This window comes from Abramis brama (genome assembly GCF_963993115.1).
Source record: "Abramis brama genome assembly, chromosome: 7".
In the NCBI taxonomy this organism is placed as follows: domain Eukaryota; kingdom Metazoa; phylum Chordata; class Actinopteri; order Cypriniformes; family Leuciscidae; genus Abramis; species Abramis brama.
This window is the reverse complement of record NC_139969.1, coordinates 28,200,785-28,221,784: the sequence shown is the minus strand read 5'-3', so window position 1 is coordinate 28,221,784 and position 21,000 is coordinate 28,200,785. Positions and strand designations below refer to the sequence as shown.

Below are 21,000 nucleotides of genomic sequence, written 5' to 3'. Positions count from 1 at the left end.
TCTATATGTCTGTTTCTGAATGATCCTGTGTTGTGTTGTTGTTAACTTACACCTGGAGCAATTTCACTTTGAAGAAAAGCTGCTATACTTTATGTGATAGCGATGCACAGGACACACAAAGTCACCGTGCTGTTGTGTATGATCATGTGTCACTGCTTGAATAAGCTACTAGTCTAGAGTCCTTCTGTTCCTGCCAAACAAATTAAGATTCAATAAAACAAATTTAAGACGCCATTGCCTCCGTGAAATGACTGATTTATGGTGATATTTCTGTGAGGTGATTCAAACAAACATCAGAAGGCAGTGTGTTGCAGTCGGTTATTTACACGCAGAGACGCTACAGTAGGTAGGCTACGATGGCCACGAGCACTGGGGGTGTTATTTGTTCACCGTGTCCCCTAAACTTCAAAGACACATCTCCAATCCATCATCCCGCTAAATGCCATGCGTGTAAAAATGACTCCCGCAGGCCAGTTTTCACTTCGCTCTCAATCTCTTTCTCACCACTGAATCTGTGAAAAACATGAACGAATGGTGACTGAGAGCGCGACGGAGAGAGCGAGAGAGAAAGTTCCCTGAGGAGTGAGTGAGTTCATCCCGCTTGAACCGCCCTCCGTCCCCAGAGCGCTTTCTCTCTCTGTCTCTCTGTCTTCATGCATATGGAATACAGGACATGCTTTGATTGGAAAAAGAATTGAAAATCAACGATGAGGGTGTGAGCGACATGCTAATAGTTGTGTGCTAGTTTTTGGACAAGACTGTTCTGAAAAAATGTCAGACAGGGAATATCAACGCTAAATGTAAAGAACAGAATGCGAATAAATGCTGCCGTGTGCTATTACGTTTATAGATAAAACATTATCTAATATTAATTAATTAATATTACTTTATTATTGAATGTTAATATTAATACAAATGCCTCCGCCTTTTTTCCCCCGTTCAGTCAAAGTGTTGTTTTGGACCCCATTGACTTTCATTGTATGGGCAAAAACAGTGAAGACACAATTTTTCATTAAAATGCTACTTTGATATGCTACTTTGATATGATATGATTCCCAGGGAGTGCATTTAAAAAAATATATATATAAATATAAAAAAAAAAAAAAAAAAAAAAAAAAAAACATAAATATTAATGTATTGACCAATTAACATCCAGGACTGGAATTTTTAAAAATTCGACAGCCTCGTGGGCAGTGCTCCGACATGTAGTGCAATTGCGCTTCGGGCAACCCAAGTTTGAATACCGGCACGTGCCCGTCTTCCTGATTTCATCCCCCTTCTCTCTCCCACCTCGCTTCATGTCCATCCTCCAAACTGAATCTGTATTTGAATAAATGCAAAAAAATAAATCTTAAAAAAAAAGTCTGGAATCTGTTTTAAAATAGAATAGTACAATTATTTGACGAGAAATGGAATGGAAGAGAAATTATGCACATACAAAGTTCTGTCATGAAACTCTAGATGGCTCAGGCTAACAGGTCCTATAGAGAGCGCGCGCTGTTTACATCAACTCGATAAAACTCATCAGATGCATGTACTTTACGTCGTCTCGCGACCCTGTGAGTCACTCTCCATTTTAGAGAGTCTGTCTGACAGCAGGTCTCAGGTGCACGCCCCCTCCCGCTATCTCTCGGGTCTGCCCACTTTTCTAGCATTTTTCAAATATTGCCAGTGGGTGGAGTCAGGCTCTGACCAGGGGTTTAGTTACCCTTTAACTCAACCTGCTTGCAATCACATCATCTCTATAGGGCACAGCTGATTGGTTCCTGTTGTATCAGTAGCCAATGAGCTCGCGCTCAACCTTCAAATACTTGGTCAGCGTTTGCTGTAGCAGTTGCAGTGCGCTTTCAGAAACCCTCCACCATCCCCAGCTCCACCTGTATAGATCTGCAATGGTGTAATTAATATATTGTACAACAGCAGCATGTCTTACTTGTAGGGTTGCCAACCGTTCCGTATAATACGGAATCGTCCCGTATTTGACACATAAAAGTCTTGTTCCGTATTGAACTGATACGGAACGCACTTTGTTCCGTATTTTTGAGAATTCAGTGCAAATCCATGACAGACACATTATAGCTTCTATTATAGCCTATGTCAGACAGACTATGAACGAAGACATTTGTAGGCTATGACAAGAAAAAAAAACAACCCGACGGTGCGGTAGATACTAATTTGTCCCCGTTTGTCTATGATCAGCGTAGCGTTTTTAACATCTTGGAACATCATCAGAGAATGCCCTTTTAATTGGTCGTTTCAGTCATTGTGAGTCACGTATCGTAGCAACGATGACGACAAGTGACAACAGCGGGAAATGTAAAAAATGATAGCCTTTATATTTCACATCTCTGTGGTTCAGTCTTGTATATTGATTAGGCCTACTTTTCTATTCTATAAATATATAGGCCTAATAAGCTGTATTATAATATGCTATAATGTATGAAATATATTTAGCCTATATAAATGTATCAATTAGTTTTCACAATATTCACCAGAAGTCATCATTTCAGTATGGAAGCAGATTAGTCTCAAATATAATTCACGCAAAAAACATGATTCACAAATGCGTAGACAATTTCACATGCATGAAACCTAATTCACGTACACACAAAAAAAATCCACGTGCGTGAAAAAATATATATATTCACAAAAAGCAATTCACATGCGCAAAATAAAATTATATAATCATAAAATACATTTCACAAATGCAAAACACAATTCGTAGATATACAACTGTGCACAAAAACCTTTGAATGTTTAAAATGTACGAGTGTATCCTTGCATTTGAATGTGCAAATCGTCATTCACGTACGAATCGCCTTAGATATGTGTGTGTGTGTGTGTGTGTGTTTTTGAGACTTTCCTGGCAGCATAACACTAGTATCACAGAGCAGTCGTACTCTTTAGCCAATCAGATTTAAGCTTATCAATCGACCAATCAGTATCACGTGAGGGTGGGCCTACCTACATGTTACGTCATCAGCTTTCGACCAGTTCATGGCTGAGCAGAGGTAAGTGCAGTTAATCGTTCATTTCTTTATTTAGAAGTTAGAGATCAGTTGAAGCAATAGTTTATTAACTGCTGTTTAGTCCACATGTGAATATAAACATTTATTTTTAGTATTGATGGATTTTCATGTCCTGTCCACCACACATTCAACTGATGATAATGTATGTAATGACGTGCATATATAGGAGACATGTTTTGATCTGCATATATTATGTAGTTTTATTGTTTCAGATTTCCAAGACAGATGATGTATGAAGTTGCAGACAACCAGTACTGTGATCTTACCATTTCTACTGTAATTCTTTGAAAACAGTCATGTTGCAAGCCATCCATTTTGACAGTTGTTTCAACAAGTGGTTGAAAGTGATGCATTGTTACTGTATGCTTTTTGTGAATATATATATTTTTTTCACGCACATGGATTTTTTGTGTGTGTACGTGAATTAGGTTTCATGCATGTGAAATTGTCTATGCATTTGTGAATCATGTTTTTTTGCGTGATTTATATTTGAGACTAATCTGCCTCCATATTTTCAGGGGTTATTTTTCAAAATTTTCTTCCGTGGGGACCAGGCACGGCGTTAGTTTTCGGCGCACCCAAAAAAAAAAAAAAAAAAAAGCTCATAATTTGTACTAAAATAGTCTAAATGTTTAGTTTTAAAAACAATTTTAAAAAGCTGGCTATGTCTATTTTGATGTTTCTGCGCAAGTTCAGCAGACAGTGAGGTTCGGGTTTGTTCCGATCAGAGCTCGTGAGCGGAGAGCGCATTTCTAAATATTCCGCTCCGCTCGCTCATTCCGCTCACGGTCGCTCGCTCAACCCAGAATGTGGAATAAGGGCTGCCTCCGACTAATTTTTTCCCCCTAGTCGACTAGCAGTTGTTCATTTAAGCCATTCGTGGACAAATCGCCCCTTTATATTAATTTAATTACTTAAATAGGCTGGTAGGCCTACAGGATAATAAGCGTTATGACCGCACGCATAAAGCTTGCCACAAAGAACCGGTTAAAGTAATGATTATGAATGTGTCTAAATTAGCAAGGAGCCATTTATTTGTTTAGTAATAAACTGGTGTTTTCTGTGTCGCTGCAAAGATGAAGTTGACGATGCTCGCCATGAACGCCAGAGAGAAATGCACATTTCATATGGATAATCAGAGAGTAGCCTATTTATTTTGGTTTGAATATTTTCGTTTAAAAGTAGACATTTCAAGCTTTCTGTAATATAGCCTTTATTTCTCAAATCTGTGAGGCACAAGCTGAGTTTCGGCACCCTCCAGTTCACGTGCAATGCAAGTGATCGTGTCGGCGCCTTATTACATTGTCTGATATTGGCTTCTTATTTATTAAATACGGGCAATTGGTTGAAACATTGATCAAAATTAAGATACAATTTATACAAAACGAAAATCTTTTAAAAAGAGTTTTCTACAAAACAAAACTTAATGAAGTGGTCAAAATCATGTTTTACCAAAAACAGCGCCGTTGCTAGGAGGGCGCCAGCGCCTCTGCCTCGCGAGTGGATGATAGCCCTGAAGACGCCTAGCAATGATATACCTTTAGTGGTAGTATAGCCTACCTTTAGTTAAGTTATACCTTAAGAGTCTTCGTAGCGCGCTAAGAGACAATGTTATCCGAAAATGCAGCCCAGGTATGATGCGTATGATGCGTAATGGAGATTCCAAAGCGCTCTTCTTTGGTCAGAATCATGGAGAGCGATCGCGGATAGGTCGTCCTATGCACCGAAACTTTTAACAATGCAACAAAATTTTTAAAGAGCATCAAGCTATTAAAATCTATATTATGTATACGCACAGATAATATAACATTAGGCTTTATTAGTCAATATTTTTTTATTAGGTTAAACAGTGATTGTTGGATAACGTTTTTAATTTAACGTTTTTAATTTAAGGCCTACCCACGATTGGTCTGGCCCATTCAAAACTGATGCGTTAACCCCCCCATAGCCTACTGTGTTTTGCAAAATCAAAATGAATTACGGGCTACTAAAAGCATAGAACCATTGAAATTCAAGAGACACTAACATCATCCTAATAACCCTGCATATTGATGGGCATGTGCAATTTGCGGTCATATAGTTAAACATTGAAATGTATTAATATGGACATTTTGCTTACTTTTGTGCATTTTTTGATTCTGTGTTTGATAGGTCACTCACCATTTAATGTGCAAAGCACAGCTGAGAAGAAACAGTCGAGAACTGCAAAAAAAAAAAAACTGAAACCGGAAAGTGCAAAATATTTAAATTATATGTAAATCTAAAGAAAGAAATTATATATTTATAATTCTCTAAGAAGTACTTTACATAGTGAGGCACTGCACCATGAGCATGTCAAACAGCAGAGGACAGCGTCCCCTAGTGGACATCCCAAATAAAACCCATACATGGCCATTTCAAAAGAACAATGGTTAAAAAACTTTTTCTGACCGGCCTCCCTTTTGTAGAGAAAAATATTTTGGTTGCCATTTTAGAGGTATAAAAATAGACTCTGTGGTCTATAGAATTTATACGTGGCCTGTTTTAGAAAATCATTTCAAAACTTAATACTCTTAAATGAAAAATTATATTCAATCATCTAGACATTAATCATTTAATTAGCTATTTTGAATTCAGTTTAGGTCAACAATACATGGATTTTTTTTTTTCAGGCAATTTCTGTCAACAGTTTCTATGGCAGAAGTTAGGGCCAGTGTCAGGCAGTAGTTTTTCCACCTGGGGCTTCGGGCCCCCTCCAATGAAGCTACGGGCCCTCCAACTTCAAAAAACAAAACATATAAATATAGTACTGGGCAAAATTATTAGGATGGTAAGATTTTTTTAATGTTTTAAAAGAAGTCTCTTCTGCTCACCAAGGCTTCATTTATTTGATCCAAAATACAGCAAAAACAGTAATATTGTGAAATATTATTTACAATTTAAAATAACTGTTTTCTATTTGAATATATTTTAAAATGTAATGAATTTTCAGCATCATTACTCCAGCCTTCAGTGTCACATGATCCTTCAGAAATCATTCTAATATGCCGATTTGCTGCTCAAGAAACATTTATTATTATTATCAAAGTTGTTGCAGTTGCAGTTGTTCAATTTCTTTTCATGATTCTTTGATGAATAGAAAGTTCAAAAGAACAGCGTTTATCTGAAATAGAAAGATTTTGCAACACAATAAATGTCTATACTGTCACTTTTGATCAATTTAATGCATTCTTGCTGAATAAAATTATACATTTCTTTAATTTCTTTCCCCAAAAAATAAAAAATAAATAACCTCTGACCCCAAACCTTTGAATGGTAGTGATAATGTTACAAAAGCTTTCTATTTCAGCTTTACCATCACATAAATAAATTGCATTTTAAAATATATTCAAATGGAAAACAGTTAATTTATATTGTAAAAAATATTTCACAATATTACTGTTTTTGCTGTATTTTGGATCAAATAAATGAAGCCTTGGTGAGCAGAAGAGTATTTTAAAACATTAAAATATCTTACCGTTCTAATAATTTTGCCCACCACTGTATATATAGAGACTGTGTTAGTTTCTGCAGGTCTATTCTACATATATTTGTGTGTGTATATATACATACTGTGTGTGTGCGCGTGTGAACCCAGGTCTCCAGCCTAAAGACTACAGTCTCTAAACGGCCCCCAAATTAATAAATAATGACTTTTACAACGGAAATAAATCAACATTGAACTTACTCAAACTGGACAATGACTTTCTTCTTCTTTCTTCATTCATTTCCTTTTATCACAGTAAAGCTGCTTTGAAACAATCTGCATTGTAAAAGCGCTCTATAAATGAAGGTGACTTGACCTGCAGAAACTGATGTGGGCTGTTTTTCCCAAAAGCATCGTTAGCATAAGTACAGCTATTGGCACCAATGGCCTCTACAATCAACTTAGCTCACGATGCTCTTGAGAAACGCAGCCGTGACCACAAATTCTTCAGTTATTTCCCGTACCCTAATGGAAAGTGAGTATTCTGTCAGAACACAGAAGAATGATCAGTGACAAAAAAACAAAAACAAGCCACATCTATATGGTGACATCAAACATTAGTGACATGAGATAAATAAATAAATCTCAGACAAATATTAATGCATTATCAATATATTTTAGCCCAACCACATAAAAAAATAGTGTCATTTCAATGTGTACAAAAATGTACATTTCTTTCTTTCTGAACAGAACAGTCTTAAATTTTGACAGCAGTTATAATAATGAAAAAATGCAATCAAATAATACATGATTTATCAGTTTTGAACCCATTACATGGCATGTTGTATTTACAGTAGCTCAGCATATCACTGCGGTGCAAAGGCTTTGACATTCATGCTCTTTTAGTGCATAAGACAGGTAGTGCACGTGGTTTTCCACACCAACCAAACATATATGTAAATATAGATATATTTCACCCCAAAATTTAAAGAAACAAAAAGGAGGACTATTTTTAGGACCAAAGTTTAGTTGTTACAAAATTCTCATGACAATTAAGTGCATTTCCCTGCTATTTTATTATCTTATTCTCATTACTGTACACTTTAAATTGTATATTGTTTAAATAAACATGTATGTATTATAGTATTTGTTCTATTGCCTGTCATTTATGCAGAATTTAAAAAGACAAGAACTTCCTGCTTACTGTTTTTTGACTAACTAATGAGAATTGGGAAAATTATTACTGAATTAATAAGGTAATATTACATAATTGTTAAGAAAATAATTGTTTCATATCTCACACACACACACGCACGCACACACGCACACACGCACACACACACAGGTGAAATATAATGGCCACATGTTTAATCAGTCTACATTTGCACATTTTCCTAGCAGGTTCTCTGAACCAACAGTGATTTTTGCCTATTGCTCAAGAATCTTGAACCTACTTTTACACTACATGCACATCTATGGGTCTCTGCTAACCTTTACAATCAACTCTCACGGAGGTCTTCAAATAAGGCAAATCTCCACGTCGAACACTCAGCCAGGAGTGGATTTCAGTGCCTGAAGATATAACGCAGAGCCAGCTAGAACACAATGCCTGATATAGCACTGTCAGTGAAGGCCTCTAAAACCAGCATTTAAAGCAGTGTACAGTACAGCGGCACATTCTCACGACTGGCTCGCCATAAACATGTCCAGTAATGTGTGTGCATTATGAATACATGTCCATTCCTTCAGCTCCAATTCCCAGCCCTTCAGTGAGGAAGTAAAATGCTTTCAGCTGTCCTCTTCTCTGTATCCAAGAACGCAGGCTGGAACTATTTTGGTTCTCTGATTTTCTCTTTCACCTCCAAAATGTCTTGTCATTCAGTCACACTGTCCATTCTGCATCTACCTGTGGGGCAAATAATATGAAATTCAGTTAATGAAACTTAAGTCTGTCGATCAGTGGTCTTTTAAGAACACACACTCGTCAGAAACTCTTCTTTAAAAGGTTTTTAAAGAAAGATGAGCATATTTTGAAGCCTCTCAGCAACAAATCTGGAAGTGCAAACTAAGCAGAACGCAAACAAACTATCAATAAACTTATAACGGTTTCTGCACAAATCATTTAGGTGACAGGTCCAATAACATTTACAGATTTAATAATTTTATATATATATATATATATATGAAGAGTTCAGATGCAAAAGCCTCTAAGTGCCATATGAAATTTTCTTCTAGAATGATCATTTTTATCAAGCTCGTATATTTAAGTTCAGTAAATTCACTTAAATGACAATTAATAGGTAATTTTCATTGCCATTTAAGTGAAATTATTGAACTTAAATATACGAGCTTGATAAAAATGATCATTCTAGAAGAAAATTTCAGATGGCACTTAGAGGCTTTTGCATCTGAACTCTTCATATATATATATATATATATATATATATATATATATATATATATATATATATATATATATATTTTTTTTTTTTTATTTATTTGAATTACTAAATTTTAATTCTAGCCAATTAAAAAATTTTATAAGAAAAATTAATTCAATAAATACATTTCCATGACTGACCTTTGACTCAAGTGAATTATGATTAAAAATTCAGAACTTTCCTACAACTTTAAGATTTTATTAATGACCTTACTTTTAACAACTTTTTAATTTCCATACATTTTCAGTGGGATTTTATGTTAGTACTGTTTACCACAACCTTTTCTTTTTTATTTGTTTTTATTTTTTAAATTGCAATCATTTCCTTCAATTGTCTGTGACTTTTTATGATAGTATTAATTTCCTAGACTTTCCAGTAACTATTTACAACTTTATAAATTCCCATTCATTTTCATAATTTCCATGAATTTTCTGTAACCGTTTACGTTAGTATCATGACTTTTTCCATGACCTTTTACAACTGTATTTGACTTTTTATGACTTTACTGTGACTTTAAGGTTTTTAACTTCTACGGTTTCCTATGGCTTTAAAAGTTTTTATAAGGATTTGTATTGCCATGGCTTATGATTTCCATAAACCTCCTTTCCTGGCCTTGAAATCAGAATTTTTAAATTTGCTCTCACATTTCTTATTTCTTTGCTTTCAAAAGAGTGTTGCTTCCAGCAGCTCAAGGCATTAAAGAGATCATGCTGAGGAGCATGTGAGTGTTTCATGCAGCAGTTTTCCCAGCAGGCTTCACATGGGGTGCTGAGGGTGCTGTTCCACATGCTCTATTCCAATCACTATTGAACCAGACAGCTATTTCTGTCTCATATTGATTTGTTTGCCATTGACAGAGTCTGTCAGGTCAACTTGTAGTCATATACAAGCGGCCTGCATTATAAAAGAAAATCAGTACCAGACAAATGCTCGTAACGATGCCATCACGATGTGTATTATATTAAAAAATACACACCTACATTCAGCACAATCAAACAAGCCAATCAGAACCCAGCCTGTGTGACTGTACCTGTGGTCAGGGGGTCAGAGAGGGACACTCAAGTGGTAGATGTCCAAGGAGAGGAGATTGTGTCCGGGGAAGAGTGGAGAGGAGAGAAGGAAAGTGAAATGGAGGGTTGGATTAGGAATTCTGTGCGTCTATACCTGCGGGGGTGAGTACCAGCGCCTGCAAGATGTCAGACAGAGAGATGATGCCCTCGATGCTGGAGTTCTCATCCACCACAACCAGCCTGTGCACCTGCAGATTACAAAACACAATCAGGAGCCGCTCAACTTGAGCAACGCTGTCATGTGCGACAGTAACACTCAAAGATGTTCGCAGAAAAACAACGGATTGTAAAAATGTGTTCTTTGTGAACGGCACCAAAGTAGTCAAAATAACTCAGCTGAAATATCTAAATGAAATGGTTTTGAGCTTGGCATTTCAAGTGTAAAAAAAAAAAAAAAGATGATGTGCACGGATAAAACATTTATACTTGCAATATTCCATAAGAAAAAAAGAATGGTCGATTTCGATTTTATGGTGACTTTAATGGAGTATTTAAATGGATTATTTTCAATGTAGTGGATCTGTGGCATGCTGTCGATTACCACGTAAAATACTTTTGAACTGTGCCATACGTTGACTGCAAAAAAACCCGACATTTAAAGTAATGCACCTATAATGGAAGCAGACTAGAGGGTTTAAAAGCACAAATGTTATTTCTTTATCATTAAAAATATGTTACTTGAGGAGTAAAGCATCTAAACTGTCCATTTCAGGTGGGATTTCATTTCTAGTGGTGACGTAATTCCTGTGGGTAGCGTTTGCTCTATGTAAACAGAGTTTTTCTTCCCATGGGTGATGTGTGCATTGAGTAAATCTCACCTCAGCTTTGACAATCCTGTCCACTATAGTGTCCAGGGTCTCGTGCCGATGACACTTCATAACCCCCTCGAAGTACTGTGAGCGATGCAGCAGAGCCTGAGTCACGGTGATGTCCAGATTATTGTAGGTCTTCTCAGCAGCCAGATTCTACACACACACACACACACACACACACAAAACCAATGAACAGAGAGCAACGCTATAGGAACCTCCACATACACTACACAACTACACATCACTAGTCATTACTAATCAATCCTAATGAGTAAACATGCATGTGATGCACCGTCACATATTTATTGTATGGAAATACATATTTGACACAGTTGGAGACTTTTACATTTACTTTTTTGTACCCAATGGACCTTATTCATGACAAGCAGAACGAATTTCAATGTAAACTCGATTCAATGGATACAAATGGATTTGAAGGGACATATGAATAGATATATTAAATAAATGAATACATTTATTCAGCAAGGATGCATTAAATACATTTACTATGTTACATAAGATTTATATTACAAATAAATGCTGTTCTTTTTAACCTTCTATTCATCAAAGAATCCAGAAAAAATCTATTATGGTTTCATCAAAGTATTAAGCTGCACAAATGTTTTGAACATTTATAATAAGAAAGCAAATAATCATCTTAGAATGATTTCTGAAGGATCATGTGACACTGAAGACTGGAGTAATGGTGCTGAAAATTACAGGAATAAAATACATTTTAGAATATAGTAAAATAGGAAACAGTTATTTTAAATTATTGCATTTATTTTATTTAATCAAATCAAAACCTTTGCACTGTAGTGTTTATAGAGATTTCTCCTATAAATATCTCAATCGTCAGACACAAGCAATCCAAGTGCACAATCTAGCTGATGAAATATTTTAGAATTGAGAACTAGAAAAAAATATATATTCAATTTAGAAATATCCATGACTTTCCAGGCACGGAAAACACAATTTTAATTTTCTATGGGATCCTTGTATATTTACAACTCACGAATTGTCTTTCATAATGAAAGTGTGGTAAAAATCTGCTGTATTATTCTTTAAGTAGTTATTCTTCAACTTTAAGTAGTATATTAAAAGCACAACTTACAATGACATCAAATTTGGAGTAAATGTCCACAACCTTTCCTTTGGGAGGAAAAAGATGGAAAGCAAATATGAGACATTCAAAGATGTGTACAATGAAAATATGTTTCTAAGAAAGGCTTGACAGAAGAATGATTACGGAACATGAACTGTTAGAAAAGCAGTGTGTGTTGTTACCTGTAACATCCACCACTGGCAGGGCAGACACTCTCCTGTCCACAAACATGCCCAGCGCTTTAATAATGGGTGTGTCAGGGTGAATGAAAGCAATGTTGCTGTACGTGCCGATGCCCAGCTCCTCCAGAGTCTGCCTCATGAAGGCTGCTTTAGGCATCTCACACACCTACAACAACACACACATTAGTTTGTTTTGTTCACACTATCTACCATTAATCAAAGTATTTTAATTGTATGCATAAAAGATCAGTAAGCCCAAAGGAAGTGGTATACTCACAAAAAGCTGCAGAAACTTGAGGATTCTCTTGTGTGTGAGGATATACAGGGCGTTTCCTGTGACTGGATCGATCACTGGCAAGCGATGGATCTTATTTTTGATGAGTGAGTAAACAGCATCAAATACACTGGGGGGGAAACAGCAAAAAAAACGATTGTCTTTAGATGCTTTGGTCACTTGTGAGGCTGTGTGCATGATTAACACCTTTAAGGACTGACTACTGAATGCACATAAAATATGTACAACTGCAACACCAAACAGCATATTCTCAATAAAGAATCCTTCTGAAGATACACCCGAGTCTCTTGGTCTTCGCTTCAGAGCTTCCTACAGGTTCATGCATCATGCAATGAAAATGATAAAACACGGTGTCCCACCTTGCATCTGGAGATATGTTGACTAAGGGTTTAAAAGTTTCTTGCAAGTAAAGCTCTGTTGATGTAAGCAGAAATGAAAAAGAATCAAAGCACTTTAAAGTTAAACAAAAATTGTGCGTCATTTACAAAAAGAGACATTTCCAAACATGGGTGTAAGTAAATAACATGATTTTCATTTAAAATCAATATATGCCTATTATGTGACAGTTACATAAGAAATGAGTGTAAGCAGTGGTGAACTGAAAACATATTTACCTCTCCAAGTCTCAATTTTATGCTCCTCCAGCTCATATATTTGTACCTGAGGCATATATTACAGAATATGACTTAAAATGTTAAAGTGGACAAACATTCCTCCTTTCAAGTGAGCATTCATTAAGTGAATACATGCAGGAGAAATGGCATGGCAAAAATGTTTTTCTTTAGATATGGCACTTCCATTTGTAGATCTGAACAAACAGCCATTAAACCAGCACTCCTTACCAGCGGGGACTTGTAGTATCTGTGCAGTATGATGATGAAGTCTGTGATGGTTAACATTCCTATTGAGAAAACACACCATCATTAGAGTAAAACCTTCTGTTAGCACGCTGACCTATGTTCTATACATCCAATGTCCTTTATTGTATTTATTTATTTTTAAAAATTGGATAATTTGATGATTTCAGCTTCTAACAAGAGTGTAGTACTCTACTTTAACTCATTTGACCATGTTTTAATTTACATTCTCCTAAAATATCAGCAAAGAAAATGTGAAAAACACCAGCATCTAACTGCAATTCAAAACAATCCAGACAGGAAAGAGAGAGCAATGAATTTCAACCAATTTACATATTATTGTTAGCTTGCTAATCTAAGCATGTCCAATTATGTTACAGGTGAGCAAAAAAATGTCCTGAAGAAATGTTTTTATTTGATTATTAATTACTATGGTTTTTTTGGACAATTCCAAGACAGGAGGTGTAAGCCAGTTAAATGGACTAGCAGGTTACACAAGTTTAAAAAAGGTGAGAGCATGAGTGTGTGTGTGTGTGTGTGTGCGCGCATGTGTCATTGCTCACCCACAAAGCTTTGCTTTTTGGTTTCCCATAATGGGGCAGCTCGAACTCCATTAGCAACCAAGGCAAAGAAAGCTTTCTTTACCTAGCAGAGAACAAAGGATTCACAAAACAATGCTTTTCTTTTAGATGCCTTTAAAAACACTTCTGGAGAAACTGGTCATGTGAGCCAAAAATCACAGGAGACACAATGAGTTGAGTGCAACCAGGGCTCCAAAACATTGCCACACCTGACAATAAAACTTGTCCGTAAACAATTCTTACCGGTTGATTAAAACATATGTTTTTCCCTATAACAACGGGATTATTAAGCTGTTTCCCTGCATAGAAACAAACAGCAACAAGTCTCTTGCAGTCATACAAGATGAACCAGGGAGTCAATCTGTTCTAACTGCAAAAAGAGTTTTTTTCCTCCTCTGTAACTTTTTTTTTTAAACTACAGTATCGCTCATTTATTGAAAAGCGACCTTGAGCTTGGGAAAGGAGCTTCATGAATAAAAACTTGTATTAATTATACTTTTATTTAATGGTTTAATGCAAAGAATATTCAATATATTAGGCATCATAGATCAAGATGACGAAGATGTTAGAAGTTTTTTAGTAGACTTCAGTTTCTATATTTCACTTACATCAGCAAGTGGTTCATTCTTCATTTAACCAATAAAGCCATCAGTCCATTAGTGTGTAATGTTTTATTTACTCACCAATGCCATTATTTACTCACATTTGCCACATTTTGGGCCCTTGGTGCAACATTTCTAACACAAATAGTCTCCAGCTCAAATTTAGACCAGCTCAGCTATCCATTAAAAATTAACTTGGAATTCATTATAAAGGCTTTTTCAAAATATGGCCCATAAACACAGCATTTTTATATGTTCACAATGCAAACAGGCATAACGCTTCCTCATTGCAGAAACTTCAGAAAGAAGTACAAGTGCATAATGTCACTCCCCCAATATAAAGTGATCTTCTCTTTCCTAAGCCTTTAATATTTCAAACTGGCCCTCAGACAGCGGAAAGTCAACAGGTCAATGGGTTATAAGGATGTGTTAGCCCAAAATCTAATAACGGCACATACCTGCACATGATTACTGATTAACCATAACAAACTAGCTTTATGACCGCTTCCCATACACTTCAAAGAGACCCTGTCCATTTCAGTCACCACCTCAAGATTGATTTACTTATGAAACATTAACCACAACGACTTAAACAATATGTGTTTAAACTGTGAATCAAAACTGAAAGACAATAACTACGACTCGTACTAAAGCTAGTATATTCAGAAAAGCATAATAACATACTACACTTTCTAGTTATTCAGAGGTACAATATGCAACTTTCTGCATTTATAGAATACCAGAATGGCCTATAAAATCAAGCAAACTGCATGGAATATTATATCCCACAATGCAATGTGCCCAACTTGACCATTTGCAGTGTGATGAATGGACCAGGTGCAATTACAGCTGTGATTTTTAACATCTCATTTTAACATTTTTTTTGACTGGACTGCCAAAAGTTAAGAAATTTAGATAATCCAAGATGATGATAACTAGATGACACACACAGAATGAAGAGGACATGTGACAACAAAATAGCATACTACTGTTTGAAATGTGTATCGTATAATTCGCAAAGTTTCATGTACTATTTTTTAAAATAGAAAGCAGCATAAAGTGTTAACAGAACAATATGCAGGAGGTAATAATTCTGAACATAACCCAAAACACCATAACCAAATCTTTTCTCTTTCTGTTCTTGTACTGGACAACAGAAGACATTCAAGATGTAGTAGTTACCTCTAATGTAGTGTCAAAAACCACAAGTTTGGAACTGGTGGGGACGAGGTCATAGCACTTGTGGGATTTCATAAAGCGCATGTAAATATCACTGTCTGGCTCTTCAGCAGCTGAAAAAAAAGAGAAGATATCATCAGAATCATTAGCAGTCGCCAAAAATGAAATTTCTGTCATAGTTTACTCACCCTCAAGTTGTTCCAAACCTGTATGAATTTCTTTCTTCTGCTGATTACTTATTCTTAAAATATCTTATTTTGTGTTCAGCAGAAGAAACTCCTACAGGCTTGGAATAACTTGAGGGTGAGTAAATGATGACAAAAGATTCATTTTTGTGTCAACTATCCCTTTAACTCTAATACAATTATATTCTTAAATCAATATACAATGCAATTATGTTGTGAATAAAAAGCTCATTTTGGTCAATGGGTTTATACAATGTGTATGGGTTTGTATGGGTTTATGCCCATACAAAAACACTACATCCCAACAAACATAAGAACAGATGAAAATTGAATGTATAGACTACTTGCATTTGAAAGAGCATATTAAATAAAATAAGCAAACAATACAGAACATAAGTGTAATCCTTTACCTTCATCGTCAAGTTCAAGTTTTTCCAGCATGCCTTCAGCAAGTACGCCGCTCTAAAACACAAACACACGGGCTGATGATTTCATCAATAATCACTTACTTCAAGTTAGCAAGACCCTATTAGAAACGGAGTGGTAGCGTCCATTTTTAAATCTGCTTATCTGCAAACAAGCAGTCTGGTTAAAAATAAAATAACACACAACACAAGCAATCTGCAGTCTGTTCACCACACTGAAGGCAGAGTGATCTTAAGTGTATAATGTTCTCCAGGCACAGGTTTCAGTTATTCATTACGCGCAGTGGTGAAATGACGGTCTTCCCCGCAGAGGTGACAGTGGAACAGTCCGATTCTATTGCTTTTTTAACGTCTGTATTCTTCACACCACACGACACGAGTCGGCACAGGTAACGTTAGAGTAGTAGCCTACTTCATTTTGAGCTTATAATGTCAACTCTGCATCTGAAGCGATCATTTTGCCCTATAGTTAAAGCACTGTCGCTCTCTATTGGACGACAAACGAAGCGAACGCATCCAAACAACGCAATGCGAATTCATTGATCGTGCATAAATTAAAATTACCCACTGTGGCTTTGTCTCAAACCCTAGCGAGCCGCCTACATAGACAGCATTTTTATATTTAACCATCCTAAGAGCGTGATTCAATACATTGACTCCTCTTGGAAGTCGCTGCAAAAAAGAACACGATGGATCACAGTTTAAGCTGCAGGAAATAAGGTACATACCGGTAGGCTACTTTAAGATATTAAGACCAGTGAATCTTCCAAACATCTTATGAAAGCCTGGCTGTTCTAGCCACAGAAACTAATAAATAGCGTACTCAAAATTTCATCAACGTCACGATAGAAAATCTCTTACGACCGTTTTTTAAACCTTTAAGACCTTAATTTATTTTTGTTTTCTTTGCACATCACGTTTTACATTTCATCTCAGGTTCTTCACTGACACCGTCGTCTCCTTTGTAAACAATTACACAAACTTTTGATAAATCTTTATTAGGGACAAAATTGTTGGTCATTATGCAAATGACAACACCACAACTGGGGACAATCGTATTTGATGTAAAACATTTAAAATAAAAAATAAAATAGTTTTTGTTTATTCAGTTTGTTTAGGTTATCATAGATTTAAAAATGCAATAATAACATATGATGTATTTCCATAATTTAAGATTACATTCGGGTCTGCAACAGGTGTAAAACAATAATATAAAGGGCACATAAAAAGTAGCAACAAAAAAAAAGTTCTAAGTTTTAATGTGATATTTGTTTGTTTTTTCTCCTCAACAAAACGAAAAAGTGTCCTTTTAAATATTTATTTAATATTTTTTTAATAATAACAGTTTTTTTAAGTTAAAAAAAATCAACCCATGGGACATAAGTGTGTGCAGTAGAAGAAACCCAATACATGTAAAACTTTCGTATAATTGTGAATTTGCAACTTTATTTCTCATATTTGCTATGTAGAGCCTAATTTCACAAAATGTGAATTTTCACAGATACTAGTCATTATAGATATGCATTATGCAAGTGAAGCAGACTATGTGCAGTGGATGACCTTTTGTTAATGATAAAGTGTTAATACGAAATAGTCAGTTACAGGCAAGCATCATTGAGCTCAGCTGCACCAGATGGCGCACAAACACATTGCTGACATAAATATCAATCCCTATGACATTAACTGTCCATAAATATTTGATGCTTGAGCTACTAACATTTCTAAACAAGAAAAAGCATTTGCCCAACAATTTGTTGTTATTGAAAGATACATCAAACTTTATGTTGGGTGTAGAAGATTAGCAAACTCTTTTTTCTTTTTAATAAATATGCCATTAGTTGGTTGAAGGTGTTCAAGCCAATGTTGTTATGGCCCACTCGGGCCATTCAAACATACAGATTGCAATTTAATATTAATATTAATTTTAATTTAATTTTGTGGCTCCTGGTGCCACAAGGGTAAATTACAGCAAAGCCCAGAAAGCACATGTGAAGATGTTCACTCACCTGGCGTGAGGTAGAGTTAAAGGTGTGCAAGGCGATAGGGGGTTTGGTGGTGGAGGTGCTCAGGCTGAAGCGCTGACCTGTGTCAGGGGGAGACGAGAGGGAGCGGGAGCGTCGTTCCTCCACACGCTCCGTGGGACTGGGGGTCTCCATAGGGAAGACCGGGGGAACTGGACTCTGCGTCGGGGTGGTGGGGGGAGTCGAAAGCCCAGAGCCTATGAGACACATCAATATAGAAGAAAATGTCAATCTAAATCTAAAATTGAGCAAATCTAAATCTGTGGCATCACAGGAAAGGTGTTCCTACAACAAAATTAGGCAGTCCACAAAAACAAAAACAGGGTATGTTTATATAAGTTTGGGTTGGTCCGATTTTTTTATGTTTTTAAAAGAAGTCTCACCATGGCTGCATTTATTTAATCAGTAAAAAGTAAAAACAGTAATACTACAGTAAAAATAGCAATACTGGGAAATATTATTACATTTTAAAATAACTTTATTATTTCAAATTATTTTAAAATGTAATTTATTCCTGTTTCAAAGCTGAATTTTCAGCATCATTACTCCAGTCTTCAGTGACAATACATTATCCTTCAGAAATCATTCTAATATGCTAATATGGAGCTCAAAAATAATTAATTGATGATTATTGATGCTTTTTTGCGTTTCATCCTGAAACTTTGTGTTTGTTCGCAAAATGTTTGTGTTCCCCTGAGAAACTTTGCGTTCACTCGAGCGAACGCAAAGGTTTTGCAAGCGAATGCAAAGTTTATTTTTAAAACATTTGCGAGAGAACACATCAGCATCGACTTATTATTTTTCCTCACATCTCATATTTTTTTCCACCACCATGTCCCCTTAGTGGCACTGTAAGTTTCAAAGTAAAAGTAGAAGCTTATCTTTTTATTAAAGCACAAAATTGAGTAAAATTATTCAGTACAAACTCATGCATTATTTAGGCTTTAAAGTTTGTCTAAGTATTTCATTTTGAAGGGGAATTCCATTCCATTTGAATTAAACTTTGGTTTTGCAGTATCAAACAGTCCTTTTCTGGTAACCTTGCATGTATCAAGCAAAAGTCACAGGGCTTATGTGTATTGTTTATTTTCTGTGGTTCTTAGACAATGACCTCTTTACTTCCAAGGGGTGTGTCTTAATGTAAATGCAATTCGAAATTATTTTCTGTGGTAATCAAAATTATGCCACAAATGTGGTTGACAGAGCTTAACTTGTATTTAACCCAGAGCATTCCTTTGATTGAATGTTACTATAGAGATAATCACTTGTGTTTAGAGCTGGATTTATCAGAGATACCACAGCAAACAGTGTCTTATATGACAGCCCTGACATAACCCATCATATACTGCATGCACTGATATATTACTGTACCAGCCTCTACTAACACTGCCATATCATGATCAAAAGGTAATGTGCTCTGAGGAAACTTTAAAGCTGTAGAATGGAGCATATCAGTACATTCATTCAGCTGAGGGTTGAAGCAACTGGATATATTCAGGACAGGTCAGGCTCTAACTCGTGTGTCTCTGCTTGGCTACAGCAGGTCACTATCAAGGGGGTAATCAATCAGCTGGAAACTGAAGCTTCCCCGGGGGCCGCCATTGATTAGCAGACCATCACCTGCTGTTAGCATCCCATTGACTCCCATTCATTTTGGCGTCACTTTGACAGCGAATAACTTTACATCTGAGGCGTTTAAAGACTCCATTTGTCCATTGTTTATTTCTAAAGAAACACGAAAATGTATAAAAGGCTCCATTACCTTGTATCTTACGTTATGGCCCCGTAGAAGCCGTTTTTCTAAAAATAGGCTAACGATTGCGTCATAACCACGCGACTCTCTGTCGCACAGTAGAGAAATTACCGTATGGACAGGAGGAGAAGCTCACGGGCAATCGGGGGGACGTGGAGGCAAAATGACAAAATAATTAATCAGAATACTTAGCAAAAGTTTCTCCTGCTCCTAGCTCATGGACACCACCTACTCACGCTCTCCGTCTCTGCAAGTTTCGGAAGGGAATGATTCAGATTTCTCTTGGCACACCTACTGGAAGACAGACAGGTTGCTCACGTCACATCTACGTCGTTAAGCTCAGTTTGAGTCTGCACAGTACGCTCGGCCATCAGGAAGTGAGTGCTTCTAATTGACTTCACTTTTCTCTGTTGAATCCAATGGGGTCGTTGTGTCCATTTCTTTTACTGTCTATGGTCACTATGCTTGATCTACTAATGTTTCACAATTAAAAGTTTCTGTTAAGGACTGGGAAATGTGTATGGCATGATTTTGGCTGCACACAGCATTGGGAAGTGATTCAGAAGATGGGTTTCCATCATTAGGATATGAGATGATATGGTTTGATTTATGAAATGCACAATTGTAGTCAATTAGTGTAGTGTTGACACAGTAGGATTAGTTCTGGCAAGCCTCCTTGTTGTGCAGGAAGGGTAGGGTCCGTGTGAGACGTGGGGTCAGGCTGATATTAATTAATGCTGGCGTTCCATTAGCCAATTTTTAGCTGTTTGTCAGTCATTAACGTCATTTACATAGTCGCTCAAGAATCAAATTGAGTCTGTGCATGGTCACACCTCCCAGCGTTTGGTTTTGATGGGACAGACTCTCATGACTTTTCACATATGAATTAGTAAACCCTAGAAAAACAGAATCCTGGGTTATCTTGCTTCATTTTTCACATTGCTCATACTTAACCCAGGGTTAACAATTAATCCTGGGTATTCATAATATGATGTTTCACACTTCACATTCCTAAACA

The 21,000-nt window shown here is 36.3% G+C and overlaps 1 protein-coding gene across 13 annotated transcripts in view; it reads right to left on the bottom strand.

Annotated features, from left to right (window-relative positions):
* Positions 1–7,130: 7,130 nt before the first annotated feature.
* Positions 7,131–21,000, bottom strand: part of prkag2b (protein kinase, AMP-activated, gamma 2 non-catalytic subunit b) — a 38,878-nt gene continuing 25,008 nt past the window's right edge. For 4 of the 13 annotated variants that reach the window (XM_084118803.1, XM_084118808.1, XM_084118809.1 and 1 more), the window contains 13 exons: positions 18,215–18,426; positions 16,194–16,245; positions 15,602–15,711; positions 13,800–13,881; positions 13,222–13,280; positions 12,994–13,039; positions 12,739–12,793; positions 12,362–12,488; positions 12,085–12,250; positions 11,912–11,949; positions 10,804–10,950; positions 10,080–10,173; positions 7,131–8,380 (listed from right to left, as the gene is read on the bottom strand). In XM_084118803.1, the coding sequence (XP_083974929.1) occupies positions 8,349–8,380; positions 10,080–10,173; positions 10,804–10,950; positions 11,912–11,949; positions 12,085–12,250; positions 12,362–12,488; positions 12,739–12,793; positions 12,994–13,039; positions 13,222–13,280; positions 13,800–13,881; positions 15,602–15,711; positions 16,194–16,245; positions 18,215–18,426 (1,220 nt within the window). In that variant the 3' untranslated portion in view covers positions 7,131–8,348. Of the gene's footprint in view, positions 8,381–9,559; positions 9,810–9,891; positions 10,174–10,803; positions 10,951–11,911; positions 11,950–12,084; positions 12,251–12,361; positions 12,489–12,738; positions 12,794–12,993; positions 13,040–13,221; positions 13,281–13,799; positions 13,882–15,601; positions 15,712–16,193; positions 16,246–18,214; positions 18,427–21,000 lie in introns of those variants that run through there. The other 9 variants (XM_084118806.1, XM_084118810.1, XM_084118804.1 and 6 more) reach the window with 4 other exon arrangements.